Source organism: Mya arenaria, chromosome 11 (assembly GCF_026914265.1).
Source record: "Mya arenaria isolate MELC-2E11 chromosome 11, ASM2691426v1".
Taxonomy (NCBI): Eukaryota; Metazoa; Mollusca; class Bivalvia; order Myida; family Myidae; genus Mya; species Mya arenaria.
The window spans coordinates 35,651,836-35,668,065 of NC_069132.1; the positions used below are offsets into that span (position 1 = coordinate 35,651,836).

Consider the following 16,230-nt stretch of genomic DNA (forward strand, 5'->3'; position numbering starts at 1 on the left):
AACACAAGCGTAAACAAGTTGTACAAGTGCAAAAAGGAAAATCATTGAAGTGCTTTGGTGTTTTCGTGATAATAATTTAAAAATACACAAGTGCCGTTGACACACATACGCTCAGGAAGTAATTAGAGTGATTGCAAAACGTTACATCTACATGTAGACTTGCACATGTTGTGTGCACGTGTGAACACTTGTGCAAGGTTAAACCGTAAATTTCTGATCTTCATAACATTGGAATGAGGTTCGAGAAAGGTAAACGGTAATAACATTTACAAACTCACGAGGAAAACGACATATGTGAACAAGAGATGTCGCAAACGAATTTTCAGTCCAATGAGAATCTTTTCTTGTAATGGTAGTCACAACTTTTTCATTCATTTTATGTTCACATATCATCATAAAATGATAGGTGACGCACAGTCGTCTCCCTTCCTAAAATGCCCTTAAATGAAAACGCTATGTTAAGAGCCTATTGTTGGGGATTCTGGGGATGAGTGCGTATGTCCGTAATTGCATTATAAGACTAAACTGCGGGCCAATTTAACGTCCGATCCTGGGCCAAAGCTTTGAATATGCATTCAATCGAAGAAGCTACCGTAATTTATCGTTCAAATTTCATCGTACACGTTCATTAAATCATAACTGTCACTACGTTATATGTTTATACACGTGGTAAGTACATTTAGCAAGTCTCGTCACAAACGACAAATGTCTAAAAAGGACTCGGTCATATTTTTGGACCCAGAAATGCATCAGAAAAACATATGTGATGATGCCTGTAAACGGGAACCAAAGTTCGAAATTTTATCACAATTTAAGTTTTTAATTGGACCCGAAGCAGTACAATATCCGGAGCATTTCAGTAGAAAGAAAATAGGAATATCTCTACTTTTGCTATGGCAATTTTCGCTTAAATAGGGTATATGAAAAAACACATCAAATTGCTTGCAAAATTGAAGTATTTTAAAACCAAAAAGCCAAGTGATGTTTCACATTTTATTACGATTTTTTTAAAAAAAACCCACACTTTTGAAGAAGAAATACGAAAACATGCTTTGGCAACAACAAAACATTCATCAATGAAAATATGCTGCTATAGCAACTGATTTCTAAAACAAGTAAAATCGTTTTGTTGCAAAACTACTGCAGATAAAATAGTGTTATTTTAATATATTGTATCATTTAATGTATTAAAAAATGTTTTGAATTACCTTCACTTGCGACTTTTACATCAAGATCAGAAAACAAAATATGTTTATGAAGAAAATTAACATTATGAATATGAAAACAAATGTTAAAAATGGTGTTTAATTAAAGAAAAATTAAGTTTCAATTGCCAAAAATGTAAAACAAATAAATGTATTTATAGTTACAGTATCAGTTTCAATCAATCATATCTGATTATCTTAAGCATTTAAGTGCAATGAAGCAGTAGGGTTCACACGCTGCTTTCCATGAGGACAGAAGGGTGCTTACAAAAATTGACATGATGCAGCACTTTTCAATAACTCTGTTGTTACACCCACACTTAACAAACCTAAAATGCAACAACAACAACAACAATTGCATTTTAGCCCTGAGTCGGGTTAAACCAAAAAAAACAAGTGAGAAAGCTGTACTCTAGACTCTTCAATCACGATTTTTTACATGGTGTTGTTGTTTGTTTCAAAACCATCATGATACAGTGATGCGGTGGCTAATTTTAAGATGCATTATAACCACAAAATAGGATGATAAAAACAGTTAATTGCATTGCAACTGCACAATTTAAATTACTGTTATCATTAATATTAAATACCGGCAAAATTCATTTCATCAATCAAATAGAATCGTTTAATATCTTAAAAAATGCGCATTCGTCTAGTATTCTATGCGCATGCTCAAGTTGGATTTCACTTCCCTTCTAAATATGGCCGACTGAGAGAGTGCGCGGATACATCAACAATAAAAAATGGTAAGTACGAAACGTTTCCTTGACATAAATGACATTTTCGATCATGTTGTATCTAAATTATCAATAAAGGAGTCTAATGCATGCAATGATATATATGGAGGTTTTGATGTGCAAGAGTTATTTTGACAGGTGTAAACATAATCTATATTCGGATGCAACAGTTTTCGGAACTAGTACAGTGAGTTAAATATAATGACAATCTTTCCTTTTGTCTAAGTCCTACAGCATTAATAGCAATATATTATTTATTGACGAGTAGGAAAAGGGAATTTAAAACATTTTGACATTAAACTTTAAGTATGCATTGTTTGCGTTGTCAACTCGGCCAAATTACATTTTCGGCCTGGTTCAAATCGGCCAAGTCGTTTTCGACTATTTTTAAAAGTAAGCGTGCCTGCCTATTAAATGCCGATTGGTATTATGTTGTTCATAGCTAATTTATGTATTATTTAGAGTTGTTAATGTGTAAGAGTATTAATGTAAACGGCGAAAACACCTTTGATAATTGAAATTCCAAAGGATGTTAATGATGTTTATTAATTTATTAAAACTTATATATTGCCTTATGACTAAAAACGTATAAAACACATCTTTTAATGCCCAATAACGTTAAGTATAAATATTCATAATACTATTTTTGATAATGAAAACTATGTGCATAAAAAAGTGATTTGGGAAACAGAACATAGGGACATATTTAATCGAATTTACATAACAAATCCCAGTTTTTTAATGAAATAATTATTAAATGGTTGTCTTGTAATATATCTCTTGATGAGTGTATGGAAACATTTTCAAATACTGTTTATGATATATTGTTTCAGTGCTTTGGTAAAACATATGTCACAAAGGCTTAAAAATTCTGATTCAAATCAGATATTTGGTACAGAACAACTGGGAATGCGAAAGCTGGACAGATCTCCTAGAGCTCCAGGTATAGCAGTATAATACGATTGAGTAGTCATCGTTTTATGTAAATCTCTATCTTTAGTTATCAGTCAATACTTTAAAACAAATTCAGATTTGAATAGAAAAAAAAACAAGCCTACTAACAGAAAAAATGTAACCTTGGTTGTGTTTACTAGCTTGTCAAAAATGAGAACTTGGCTTGGCTAAAACTATAACTTGGAATGGCTATATCTCAAATGGTGTTCACGATTTTCACATAACGTTCAGTGGACATGTTACATTAGTTACAAAACATGCGTGTTAATATATTTCAGCAAAAAATACCACCAGAAGCATTCAAAACGTAACCCTGGATGGAATATATTTGATTGACTTGAAACGCACATGCAGCATACTGGATAACTATCTTAGTGACTGTTCATATTCATCAGAGAGGACACATTTTTACTTGAAGTTTAGGAATACAAGATGGGAAAAAAATAGCCAAACAAATGTCAAAGCATCACTGTGCACACACCTTTTTAAACTGTCAGCATTAATGTCACATGCATGTTTTTTTAGTAAAAGGAGGAATTTTAAGAGGATTTGAGCAGAAGATTCTGTATTGTATCCAGTGAGATCAGTACATTGTATCAAAGAGCATTTGGAAAATCATTATGCTATATTTGAAATTCAGCTAGTTTCCAGTGGAAACAGTTCATAATGTTAAAGAACAGTGGGGAAAAAGCTTTATATGATAATGTCTTTGATGTCGTGATATTACTGTGTGTAATTGGTTAAACAAATATCTCATGAATTGCTGACAAATATTGTACATGTATCAGTTCTGGTCATGTTAAGATGGACTGAAAAAGATATTGTTTTTGTTTAAACTGATTGATAAAGTCAACATTTAGACTTGAATTAAAGCATTAAAATTTGAATTGAAATGGTTCAAGAATTATATACCTTTGAAATTGAACTCATGGCATTTAAGTAGAGCTAACTGCATCCACAGCTTAAGAGATAAAATGATCAATATGAAGTATAACATTGGCTGACTTACTTAAAAGTTACATCAATTTTCGATATGGTCCACTATGTTGACTAGTGCAGACCACTGGTGTGCTCTCAACATTTCTGATCGCATCTGCCCAATAAATTATCGACGAAAGTAAAACAATTTATTCTTAGTATCACTATGCACATGTGCATAATATAAAACTACGTTTGCCAAGTTGTCCCCTAATTGGAGAAGTCATCTCGTATAACATATTACGTACAAGAAGAATCCTGTCCAGTAAGATTAGAACAAGAGTCCGGTTTTACTATTAACTACATGTATGTGTGCCATCTATAAACCATCTGTGCTTTGCACGAGTGGCCACTGATATGATCAGTCGTTTAATGCCTCAATGTATTCGAGTAACCCACCCAACTTCATCCCCTTGATGTGGCTGTATTCTGGATGTAGTTCTCGATCCTTGCGTCTGAGCTTCATGTAGGCGAGATTCGCCATCCTGGTGACGTAGTCTTACTTGATTATACAGAAGTCCCAGGGACTGCTGACGGAGCGGATCGTATGGCTAGACTTTTGTCTACTAGTATGTTTTGCCGAGGTACAGGTCACTTTGCTGATTGCCCCAAGATACACATAATAAATTTGTTTTATTATACTTTGATTTCATGAGCATTATATTGAGGTATGGAAATAGATATAATCGGGTATTCATTAAACAAGTAGGGTTTTTACTGTCATCCGAAGTATTTTCAAAGGCTATCATGTTGCATTACTCTTGGTTCAAGTTGGATTTAAAGCAAAATTTCTGCCTTTATTTTTGTCTTCAGTTTTGCATTGCATCTGTCTACAACCACTAAATTATCGTATTGGACTGACCAAACATAATCAGTGTTATCACGAGCTTATAGCAACTCAGTTGAGTGTGAGAGTAGTCTAGTTGAATAGGTGTCTAACTTTCGCCTAATTGGTTGTGAGAACCAGCTCCACGAAGGTCACGTTCTATTGAAGTCTCAAAATTGACAGAACAGAACAGAAAAAAGTTTATTTCGACTTACGCAACAAAGCGCCTAGTCTAACAAATATATACAAGTAAACACAATTTTCATGTATGTGATCATCGTTACACGATAGCTAATATCAAAGGTCTTCTAGGAATAATGCAAGCGATACCGGTGAATTAGTTTGTCCTTGATGTAAACCAATAGAAATATCAAAGAAATCGGAGACGGAATTGCAATGTTTGACACACGATTTTACCACAGAATACATTGCTCTAAATATTTTAAGTAGTTTCCCACTCGACCCCATTTTGCGAGGTCGCCTAATCCCGTTTGATATTCGTTCCACGTCTTGTAGAAGTGAGTATCCGAGACACGGCGCTGTATCACCGTCCACCCGCCGCCGTCAATGTCCATATCGCAGCTCACGTTAAACCCTGTCGGCATTGCGCGGTCGGGATATAATGTGTAGATACCCGACTGTTTCTGGAATTGATGCAGTTCTGTACAGTCCTTTGGTTTAACATCAGTTGAGTGAGTTGACCCGCACGAGTCATGTACATTAAGCACAGCGTTATAGTTAACATCAGCGCCGGCGCTTGCCCATCAATAGAACACCGTACCACTTCACTAAAATTAGGACTCCGAGTGAACATAGGCAATATTATTAATTTAATCTTTAAAAGAGAATTTTGTTCGAGCGAATATAAAACTAATGTATTATTCTTAAATGCCGTAACAAGGTGTACTTCAAAACGCTAGCTTCAGACTGATTCTTAAATAACTTAAAATGTGTGAGTGATTTAATCGGGAAAAATAGGTACTGTTCATTCAAATATTTTAAGGTCGATACCCTGTTTAGTTCTGCCAGCAACGCAGTAGGGTTGTACGTCCTTGACAAAGTTTTGCAATACTGTTGTGCCACCACCACCCATAATACATGTATTACTCCGGATAAACTGATAATTCCTGTGAGATTAATATAAAATGTAGAGCAAAGCTAAAATGAATAGCGAAATATGCAAATATAAAAAACAACAACATTTGCTTCTTTCTTTAAATTAGTATTTTTTATCTAATAATATAAAAAGAAACATTTGCTTTTTATTATTGCTGACAACCAGTTCCCTTTTGAAGGAGCATTATTGTTGTTTTGCTTCAAGCGTGACAACCATGGCGATTTCGCTGTATGGAGGGTTTGCCGCGAAACTTGCGAAGTTACTATTAGCTTCACAAACAAGATAACACGACAATATACTAAAAACAACAAAACACACATTCACTTTGCTTTGTATTATAACAATTTAAACAGAAAGACAAACAACCACCTGAAAGATCTTAGATAAATGTTGCGTTAATGGTAGACCAAACTTCGAGTTCAAACAAGTTTGACGATTCAAGAAGGTATAGCTAGTTCTATATATACGGAACAGTTTCGCATAATTTCAAATTTTGTAAGAAATGCAGATTTAGGGTTCTGATTATATTTTATTGTAAACAATCTTTTTTTTCTTCTTTCAAGCAAATCGATCCATATTCTTAACAAGGATGGAATCACTACAGAATGCGTTTGAGTATAATGAAGTCGAGCATTGCTTCATTGCAGTTTTATTTCTATTATGTGTAAATTCGTTGTTGAAGAGATGTCTGTCGGAAGCAAGAATTACATGCGAAACAGCAAAATTGGACAGATTGAAATTTGTAAATTGACATTCAAACTTTAATGAAAAATGCAAGATTGTTTTTAAGATTTACTCACAAAATATCCAGAAGGCCATGGCCAATGTTGACAGATACGAAATAAAAAAAAAATCAATTGAATTCAAAGTTGTATCGGGTCACCAGGCATGAAACTGCAAGATTATTGTTAATGGAGCTATCAGAGAACTAGCTTTTTGTGGATCTGATCCCTTAATTACTTTGATTAATATGCACAATAGTTTTGTCGAATGTGATTCGGTGCGAGGTTCAGGAAGCGCAAAAATTTCTTTGTACAAAACGTTTTAAATACCGCCAAAACGAAACAGTTAAGATTAATAACGCAATAGAAACCATAGGGAAGAACGCAGTAACCAAAATCCTATCTTTAAGTTTGGTTACTTTGGAAACTACAGAGACAAACACAAGAACCAAACTGATCAAAATCTAACAAAGACTCAACGAGGGACACACAACGCCATAAGACAACAGACACAGCCTGCATAAGTATTAAACTAACGTTATCAATAGATGGAACTGTAGGGTTACCGCCTTGGAACGGTCAATGAAAACAATAAGTCCACCGAGGTAAATATTGATTAATAATAGTAAAACGAAATATGTAAAAATTATAGAAATGCAAAATGTTCCCAAGGCGGATTATCCCTTCCCCTCGTTTCTTTCTTAAGACATTCGTGATGTATATATTTCCAGTTACAAAAAAAATATTCAAGTCCAGCACCAACAATTCAGTCCCCGCCCTCTCTTTCTCTATCCTTGACGCCAAATTCTTGACCCGCCGCTGAAAGCCATACATTGCACTTATATATCATACTGGTGTTGTAGACGTGTTACTGTTAACTGCGGTTTAAATGGATTTTGATTGTGTATTTTGATTTATAGTAACGAATTCTGTAAGGAAACACAATTTAAAACTATGAACTCCTTATCAGGCTCCATTGACTTTTTAATGGGACATTTATCTTTGAGGATATATAACAGGAGTGTTATGTGCAATTCACCCCATGATGCTTTACAATTCTGTAAAGCTTGTTCGTAATCTAATTGAAAGAGAAAGTTAAAGCCGAGACATAAATAATCACTTTGTAATACGTATCAATCTTCATCCGTTATTGGCTTCATTGACCTCTAAGCCTGGCCTTCACATTTGAGACGACAGCAACAAAGCTATGTGGGACATGCATTTCAGCGCTGTTCTTAAATTCTGTGATTTGTTATCCAACCCCGATTGAAATTGAGTAAGTGACAGTCGAGATTACTACTATTATCCATGTCGGGTTTATTGCCCTCTATATGTGGCATTTACTTTTGTGATGTGAACACTAATGTACACCTTCCCATGCGGGATGTACACTAAAGTGAAAAATTTAGTTAGTTGGAAATTTGATTAAATGTGACAGCTGTTTTATAATATTAACGGACGAACCGACAAATGGAACTACGGATTAATTGACAGACAGTACGCTTTTTATATGATTCCATTCTTTGGCACAAAATCACACTGTTTCGCGACTTTCGGCTATTTTTTACAAACATTCAGTACCTGTTGCTGCATATCTAAAACACGAAATTATCTCAATACCGGTTATGTAAACTATTTCACATCAGCTCGAAATAAGGTATAGTTTATTGCTATATCAAATATATACTTGTGTAACAAGTTTCATATTGTTACAAATTGTCTAAATACCATCTGATGTTGTACTGTTTTTTGGTTCGTGAATGGAGGATTTTCTCTTTTAACATGAGAAAACTGAATATTTTCGAATGAATTTTCACCGGGAGAGAGTTAGGCCCCTAATCGAAATATCGACATGGACATGTTTTTATGCATGCTTATTCTAAGAAGAATTCATGTTCCAAATATACTCAGTAATATACACTGCTCCAAAATGACAGTGTACCGTACCAAAAATTCGGCATTTTTAGAAAATTGTAAATATTTAAACATTCTCAAAAAGGTTTCCAAAAGAAATGGAAACATGACATAACCTGGAGCAATTTGGAACTGTTGCTGATAGACAGTGTTTTTTTTTCAGAGCAAATAAATACTATTTTTCCCTTTTAAAGCTTTATTTTAACACAAAATATCGTTTGTGTGAAAAACTGTCGTACTTAAATTGCAAAGAAATGAACCTATAGAATGGGCAAATGAAAGGTTTTGAGCGAAAAAGTGTTCATTTACATTTACGGAAATACTGATGAATGTCCTTGTTGATACTTGATCACAGAGGTCCGAAATACTGAAACAGGTCTATGGTATAACATATTATATCAAACTATTAACTTCGATAGTAAAATGTCTTAAAATTGAATATGAATCAGCTGAAGCATGTATAGCCTTTGCAACATTGTTTATTCGAGAGTGTAAATAATTTCCTTTTGCTTTGTGTTGCTTCCAAATAAACAGGAAGATAAAAAAAACACTATACAGATCTGAAAGAATGGTGAGACCCTTATGAAACTGGAACAGTTTCACTTAAGAATTTACCAAATTGTTCGTATCGCTGACAAATCTTAGAGGTTGAAATATTTCCGGTTGTAAACCACACACGTGTACCTCCATTTATCAAAACGATCAAAACTAAACATGTAAATAATATAAGTTTAGAACGTGTCCATTGCCATCTTCCTGTATCATGTCTTTCTTTCAACGTACGTATTTTTTCATTTAAAGTGAAACTCTTATTCAAAATCATTACATACACATGTATAACAAACATAAATTTTCTACTAACTAAATCATGCATTTATGGAAAATATTAATTACTGATAAGAAGTTGTAACCGTGTACTTAATAGTAAAAAAACGGAAAGAAATATTGGTGAGTGCTAAATTATTTACTGTGGTCTACTATCGTCTCATTGGGTATGAATAACGTGTTTCGGTGTTTTTCCTTCATATTAAGCTCGGTATCCTTCATAAGAACTATTGTTTTCGACATTTATTCATCCTCTTTGGTATATTAAAACAGTATTGTATTAATTGTGGTAAATCTTGCATGGGAGAAAGAGATAATATTTTGATAGTTATATCAATTTTCGATAAGGTTCACATTGTCGGCGATAGCTGACTAATTGTGTGCTCGAAAATTTCTGAATATTTTTTCTATAACATTTCAGACGAACGTAAAAAAGTATTCTCAATGATCATGTGTAAAATAAGACCGTCGGTACGTCTGCAAAGTCGTTCCAGATTTTGAAAAGTTGTCCTATATTATAATGCTATTATTTAGGGGAATTCATAATGGCCGAGTAATTTGTACGAGGTAAGCAGTATTGGACTGAACCCGAAGGGCCAGAAGGCACACAATTTTTAAACAGTCTTTAAAATGAAAAACAAAATGGCTGCCGAATTTAATAATTTACAGCATTCTCATATACGGGCGAGTTTCGACAGCTAATGAAAATGGTCCAATCCCCTAATCCCGTATTTGGCGGGTTAAGCAACTAATCAAAACGACAGAAACTCGTATTAGCCGACGTAGTTCCGTATTGAGTGAGTTTTGGCATATTATCGCCAAGTATAAGTTTATAATTGATCCTGAAATGTGTCAACTAAGTAATAGTTGTATTATAAAATATGTTACGTCTTATAAGTGGTAAGAACAACGAGTATGACCTTATTGTTTCGATGAATGTATTTTGCAGGACTCGACTCTTAAATCTGAGGGATACAGCTGACCGCGTGGCTTGGCGTTTGGCTTTATTTGTATGTTATGCCATGATGCATATGCTTACTTTTTAAATTGCCATAAAGACAAATTGGATAGTTTTGTTTTACTAAACTTGACCAAGAATATTAGTTCACGAGCATTATACTGAGACATGAAGGTTTAACGGCTTTTCGTAAAACAAGTAGGTCTTTTACAGGTCACCCTTTGTATTATAGGCTTATCTGGTTATTAAGTCACATCACGTTTGGTTGAGTTTCGCGCGAAATCTGCTTACATGCACATTTTGTTTTCCAATGAACTGAATCAAACTTAATCAGTGTTTTCTCGAGCATCAAACAATTATGTTGAAGTTGAGAGTAGTCTAGTGGTATAGGTGTCCGAATTTCACATAGGTAGTCACAGATTCGAGCCGATCACGTTCGATTGACTTCTCCAAATTTACACCAGCACTTGTTTCTATGCCAATGAAACTGACTGGAATTGGAAATTGCTAACGAATCTACTTGGTAGTTTCACCTATTCACTATACATGCATGTATATATGTCTTATTAGAATATAGCTTCATTGTCGGATATATTTATTATTGATAATTACACAAATAATAGTATTCATATTTCATTTTTTTGTAATTGTTACAAATAACTATGTACAAAACACCATTTTTTAAGAAAAATAAATCAATAATATTTAATCAGTTTCTCATTGGATGACTTACATAAAACAACAAGAGCCGTCGTAAGACAGCGCGCTCGACTACGTCGCTTTGACTTAGAAGTGAATACAATAACGATGTAATATGTACCTGTCAAAAGCAATAAAACAATCAAATTAAAAAGTGAACAAGAATCGCAATGTGACAAAACCAGGTGTTTAATGATTGGCAGAAGATGATTTCTTCTATTTTTGCAACAGTGACCTTGATCCTAATGGCCCCAAACACAATCCCATGGAAGACCTCCATAAACTCTTCCTACATATCATGTTTGGTCACAGTATATCAACCATGGTGACTTTGACGCTGCCCGAACACCAGCACGCCCAAACATCAAATAACTTGTTTTCCCTTTATGAAAATGTGGTTAGGAATATCATAATGTGCCTTTCAAAAGAAATTTAAAAAAAAGTAATAATAATAAAATAATTGTTTACCCTTAATGAAAATGTGGTTAGGAATATTAAAATGTGCCTTTTAAAAGAAATTAAAAGAAAAAGAAAAAAAAATCAAGGGCAATAATTTGTATTAATGGCTAAAATGGAGTTACGTTCCTTGTTGTAAGATGGTTGTCAATAATTCTGCAAAGTGTTAAGTGCATTGAATGAGGGGTATAGAAGTGTTTTTATTAAAATCCCAACTTGCCCTAAAACTTTAACCTGACCTTAAACTTTAACCTTAGTCAATCAAGGGCCATAACTTGTATTTAGGATAATAAGTTACGTAACCTCATTGGGTGATGGTCCTGAACAATTGTGTGAAGTATTAAGTCAATTGAATGAAGGGTATAGACGTTATTAATAAATATTCCAACCTGCCCTAAAACTTTAACCTAAGTTCCATAGTCAATCAGGGGCCATAATTTGTATAAAAGATAATACGGAGTTATCTAACCTCATTATGTGATGGCTCTGAACAACTGTGTGAAGTATTAAGTCAATTGAATGAATGGTATTTGACTTTTAAGTGAAAATCCCAACTTTCCCTATAACTTTAACCTGCCCTAAAACTTTAACCTAAGTCAATCAGGGGCCATAACTTGTATTAAGGATAATATGGAGTTATGTAGCCTCATTGTGTGATGGTCCTGAACAACTGTGTGAAGTATTAAGTCAATTGAACAAAGGGTATAGAAGTTACTAATAAATATCCCAACCTGGCCTAAAACTTTAACCTAAGTTCCATAGTCAATCAGGGGCCATAATCTGTATAAAGAATAATATGGAGTTATCTAACCTCATCATGTGATGGCCCTGAACAACTGTGTGAAGTATTAAGTCAATTGAATAAAGGGTATTGGACTTATAAAGTGAAAATCCCAACTTGCCGTAAAACTTTAACCAGACGCCGACGCCGACGCCGACGCTGGGGCGAGTAGTATAGCCCACCTATTCTTCGAATAGTCGAGCTAAAAATATGCATTCTCTTGAAATTCAAATGACTTGAACATTGAAGACGTCTATACGCTTCCATAACTTACATACGCCTAACAAAATGTTGATCGATTTTCTTGGTGTGTTTTGAGAATACATCAAGGACAAGGAAAACAAATGTAATCGAAAGGAAATTTTTTATGTTAAATTTTGTGATAAAAGTGAAGCAATTGTAAACGTACGAATAAATATGAATGAATATAAAGTAAATGTGTAAGCATGGGCCAGTGGTTCATATATCAATTATAGATAATGACTATCTGTGACATTACTTGTAACTCGTAATGACTAGTTCAGGAAATGCTTTTTACCAGTATAATTTAAATTCATAATCTTAAATTGACTCTATCTTTGACACGACATAAAACAAATCGTGAAATTAGTTAGAGATTGACTCTGTGATGTAATACATGAAAACGTTCTTAATATATAAACACCGCGACACTAAGAGACCATACTCACCGCTAATGACCAAACGTTTAAGGCCATTTCCCACTAATTCACTGACTGACACTACAACGGAATTCGCATTGGAACAATTTGAACACGTAACAAAAATGTTAGGCTCAAATGAGTGCTCGTCATTTAAAAGTCCTAATACTTCAAAAAGAATAGATAATGCCACATGGTCCATTTTGGAAACAATTCAACAATGAAAAAATAATCATGCATATATAAATTAGATATTCACGTGTAAAAGTTACATTGCTAATCAATGTTCACCATTAGGATACAAAACAGAGCCTTGCATAATATCGGTAGTTTGTTAAAATGAGAGTACAACAAAGACGCATGCAATGAAAGAAATGTTCGTAAAACAAAATAAAATAAAATCTACATGTATTCCTATTACCCGAAAGCATAACGTGTCTCCAGAAATATGCCGGTTACGTTATTTTTACTTTGACCACAGAGAAGGACTCAGACTGGTGTCTTCAAGGAATTGTTTTATTGTCTGCAAGTATAATATAAACGAGACGAAACATTTTCACTGGTTCTAAGAAGTCTAAAGGTACATTATTTTGTAGTTTTCTGCCTTCTATATGTTGTGCTTTGGGAAAACGTTTTAACTATGTGGCGTTTAAACTGAATGAAAAATTAAATTTTACGCCTTATTTTCATATCGGCTTTCGCAAGAGAGACGCGATGCCCAAGCCAATGATACCAGTTTATGCCTTGACCATATTCCGTATTTCCAAAATCTCCGTTCAGATTAGCTTCATGACAATCGTTGTACCACCAGCCCCCTTTGTATGACTCAGCACAGTTAGCGCTATTATTATCGTTATCTCGATCCTTTGTAGAAAACTTCGCCCCGTTATGGGTAGCCATGCTATCATTAGCATTTCCAGAATAACCGTCGACAAACAAAGTGTACTCGCTCTGTGCATCACCCACCGAAAAAACTTCGTAATTAGCGAATCGCGTGTCTCCATTTGTAGCCATCAGGTCAATTCTGAGTTCGTACCAGCCTTGCGAAGTTATGATAGAAATCTTTTGGTTTCCGAGCCAGAAGTTCTTTGCGAGGTCACCAAATCCCGTTTGATACTCATTCCACGTCTTGTAGAAGTCTGTGTCCGAGACACGTCGCTGTATCACCGTCCAACCGCCGCCGTCAACGTCCATATCGCAGCTGACTTTAAACCCTTTTGGCATTGCGCGGTCGGGATATATTGAGTAGATACCCGACTGACTTTGGGCGTCTTGCAGTTCTGTGCAGTCTTTTGGTTTAACATCAGTTGGACCACACGAGTCTTGCACGTTAAGCACAGGGTTAAAGTTAATGACTGCGCCGACGTTTGACGCCCAACAGAACAGACCAATTGCGTGAATAAAGCGTCTTGTTCCCATCATGGCTTCAGACAGAGTGTGCAAAATTAAAAACACTCGTCTGCTCAGTAGTTCTCAAATAATACGATACAACAGTACTGTAAATTCTTCCTTGTGCTATTGTTTTACTGACTTCATGTATAGCTGACTACTGAAAACAGGAAATGACCAGAAGTCATCATATACAAAATGTACATGATCACGATATATGTATACTGCTGTAAGTCACGTCACAAAATGACTAATTAACAGTTATGTGGCCGTCTGAATTAGAGACTTGTGCAAAAGCGGGCATGCATCATGAGCGTACGAGAAATAAGACTTTCAATTGCCTCATAATTATTGTCAACGTCACATCCAGGCGTGCTTTAGGTTCCGTTGCGAAATAAAATTAAAAAGGAAAAGTTATTGAAATGGACAACGAATATTTTGCGTGTTAAGTGCTGATCATTCTCCGTACTTATAGAATGCCTTTGTACATGTCGAGGTGTGTGACCATACTAAGTTAAGTATGGTACGGGCTTGACAAACTGAATATGCGAAACAACATAAATGATCAATTGCGCTAGAAATATAGAATAAAATCTTAAAACACAGTTACATTGGCCATTTTATTTATAGTATTGTCTTATTTCGAAACAAAACATATTCGGAATTGGTAAATATTGTTTGTTTGTTTTTTGTTCTCAGGCATCAACAAACTATTGAAGAAAGGTCTTTCACAAGACGGAATACTTTGAAAAAATATAGGGTAAACGTGGATAACATGAAGTTGTGCCAGCACGTATAAAAATCGATATATAATTCTTGACATACTAAAAGCAACACACTTCTGAACGGAATATTCTTCAAACATTTCACAGATAGCCTAGTATAGTAGAAACATAACTTGTATCTTTATAACAAGACTGATAAGGCACTGCTAAATTAAATATTCGTTGCACAATGACAGTAAGAATTTTATGTGTGCACAAAATACTATAATCATATTAGACATATTGCCTATAATCATATTAATTGGGAAATACACCCACACTAGTGTTCTTCGCGAAATTTCTACTACGATTTAATAAGCAGTCGCGATAAGACATATACCTATATATGTGGACGCCGGCTTGTTGTTGTAGTCACTATTTTGGTATTGAGATAGAGTTCGAGCAAAAAACGTATAAAACCGTCTATTCTACTGTTTGATTTAAAAGCCCACAGAGGCATGAAAATATCCACAGAGGCATGACAATATCCACAGAGGCATGACAATATCCACAGATGCGTGACAATATGATGAAACATGTTGCAATTTTGAAACAGTTGCTGATAGACTGCTCATTTTCAGAGCAAACAATACTATAGTTCTTCTTAAAAGCTTTATTTTAACATAAAATATCGTTTGTGTAAAAACAGTCGAATTGAAATTGCAAAATAAGGAATTTACAGGGTGGGCCAATAATTGGTACGAGCGAAGTGGTCACTATCCAGTAATGAAATAATTTACATTGACAGAAATAGGAATGAAAGTACTTTTCTGAAACTAATTCACAGATAAACTGAAACAGGTCTATGGTATTACATATCATATCAAATTATTTACTTGGATTGTTAAATGTCCCTAAAACTAATTATAAATCCGTTGAGTGTTGTATTGCCTTTACAATATTGTTTATTCAAAAGTGTAAATAATTTCCCTTTGCTTTGTGTTGCTTCCAAATAAACAGGAAGATAAAAAACACTATACAGATCTGAAAGAATGGTGAGACCCTTATGAAACAGGAACAGTTTCACTTAAGAATTTACCAAATTGTTCGCATCGCTGACAAATCTTAGAGGTCGAAATATTTTCGGTTGTAAACCACACACTTTTACCTCCATTTATCAAAAAGATCAAAACTAAACATGTAAATAATATAAGTTTAGAACGTGTTCACTGTCATCTTCCTGTATCATGTCTTTCTTTCAACATACGTATTTTTTTTTTAATTTAAAGTGACACTCTTATTCAAA

General features: G+C 34.4%; 1 protein-coding gene and 1 long non-coding RNA gene across 2 annotated transcripts; one reads left to right on the top strand and one right to left on the bottom strand.

The window, feature by feature from the left end:
- The first annotated feature begins 1,909 nt into the window (after window positions 1-1,909).
- On the top strand, window positions 1,910-3,763 carry LOC128207792 (uncharacterized). Its single transcript, XR_008256763.1, has 3 exons — window positions 1,910-1,951; window positions 2,776-2,885; window positions 3,175-3,763. It is a non-coding gene; the product is annotated as an uncharacterized LOC128207792 (long non-coding RNA).
- A 7,051-nt stretch (window positions 3,764-10,814) lies between these two features.
- Window positions 10,815-14,276, bottom strand: LOC128207793 (ryncolin-2-like). The gene has a single exon (XM_052910929.1). It carries the CDS (start codon window positions 14,251-14,253, stop codon window positions 13,498-13,500), a length of 756 nt encoding a protein of 251 aa, XP_052766889.1. The 5' UTR covers window positions 14,254-14,276; the 3' UTR covers window positions 10,815-13,497.
- Between the last annotated feature and the right edge of the window lie 1,954 nt (window positions 14,277-16,230).

Excerpts from the sequence above, each read along its gene's own strand:
- LOC128207793 (XM_052910929.1), bottom strand. The coding sequence starts at position 14,253 with ATGATGGGAACAAGACGCTTTATTCACGCAATTGGTCTGTTCTGTTGG.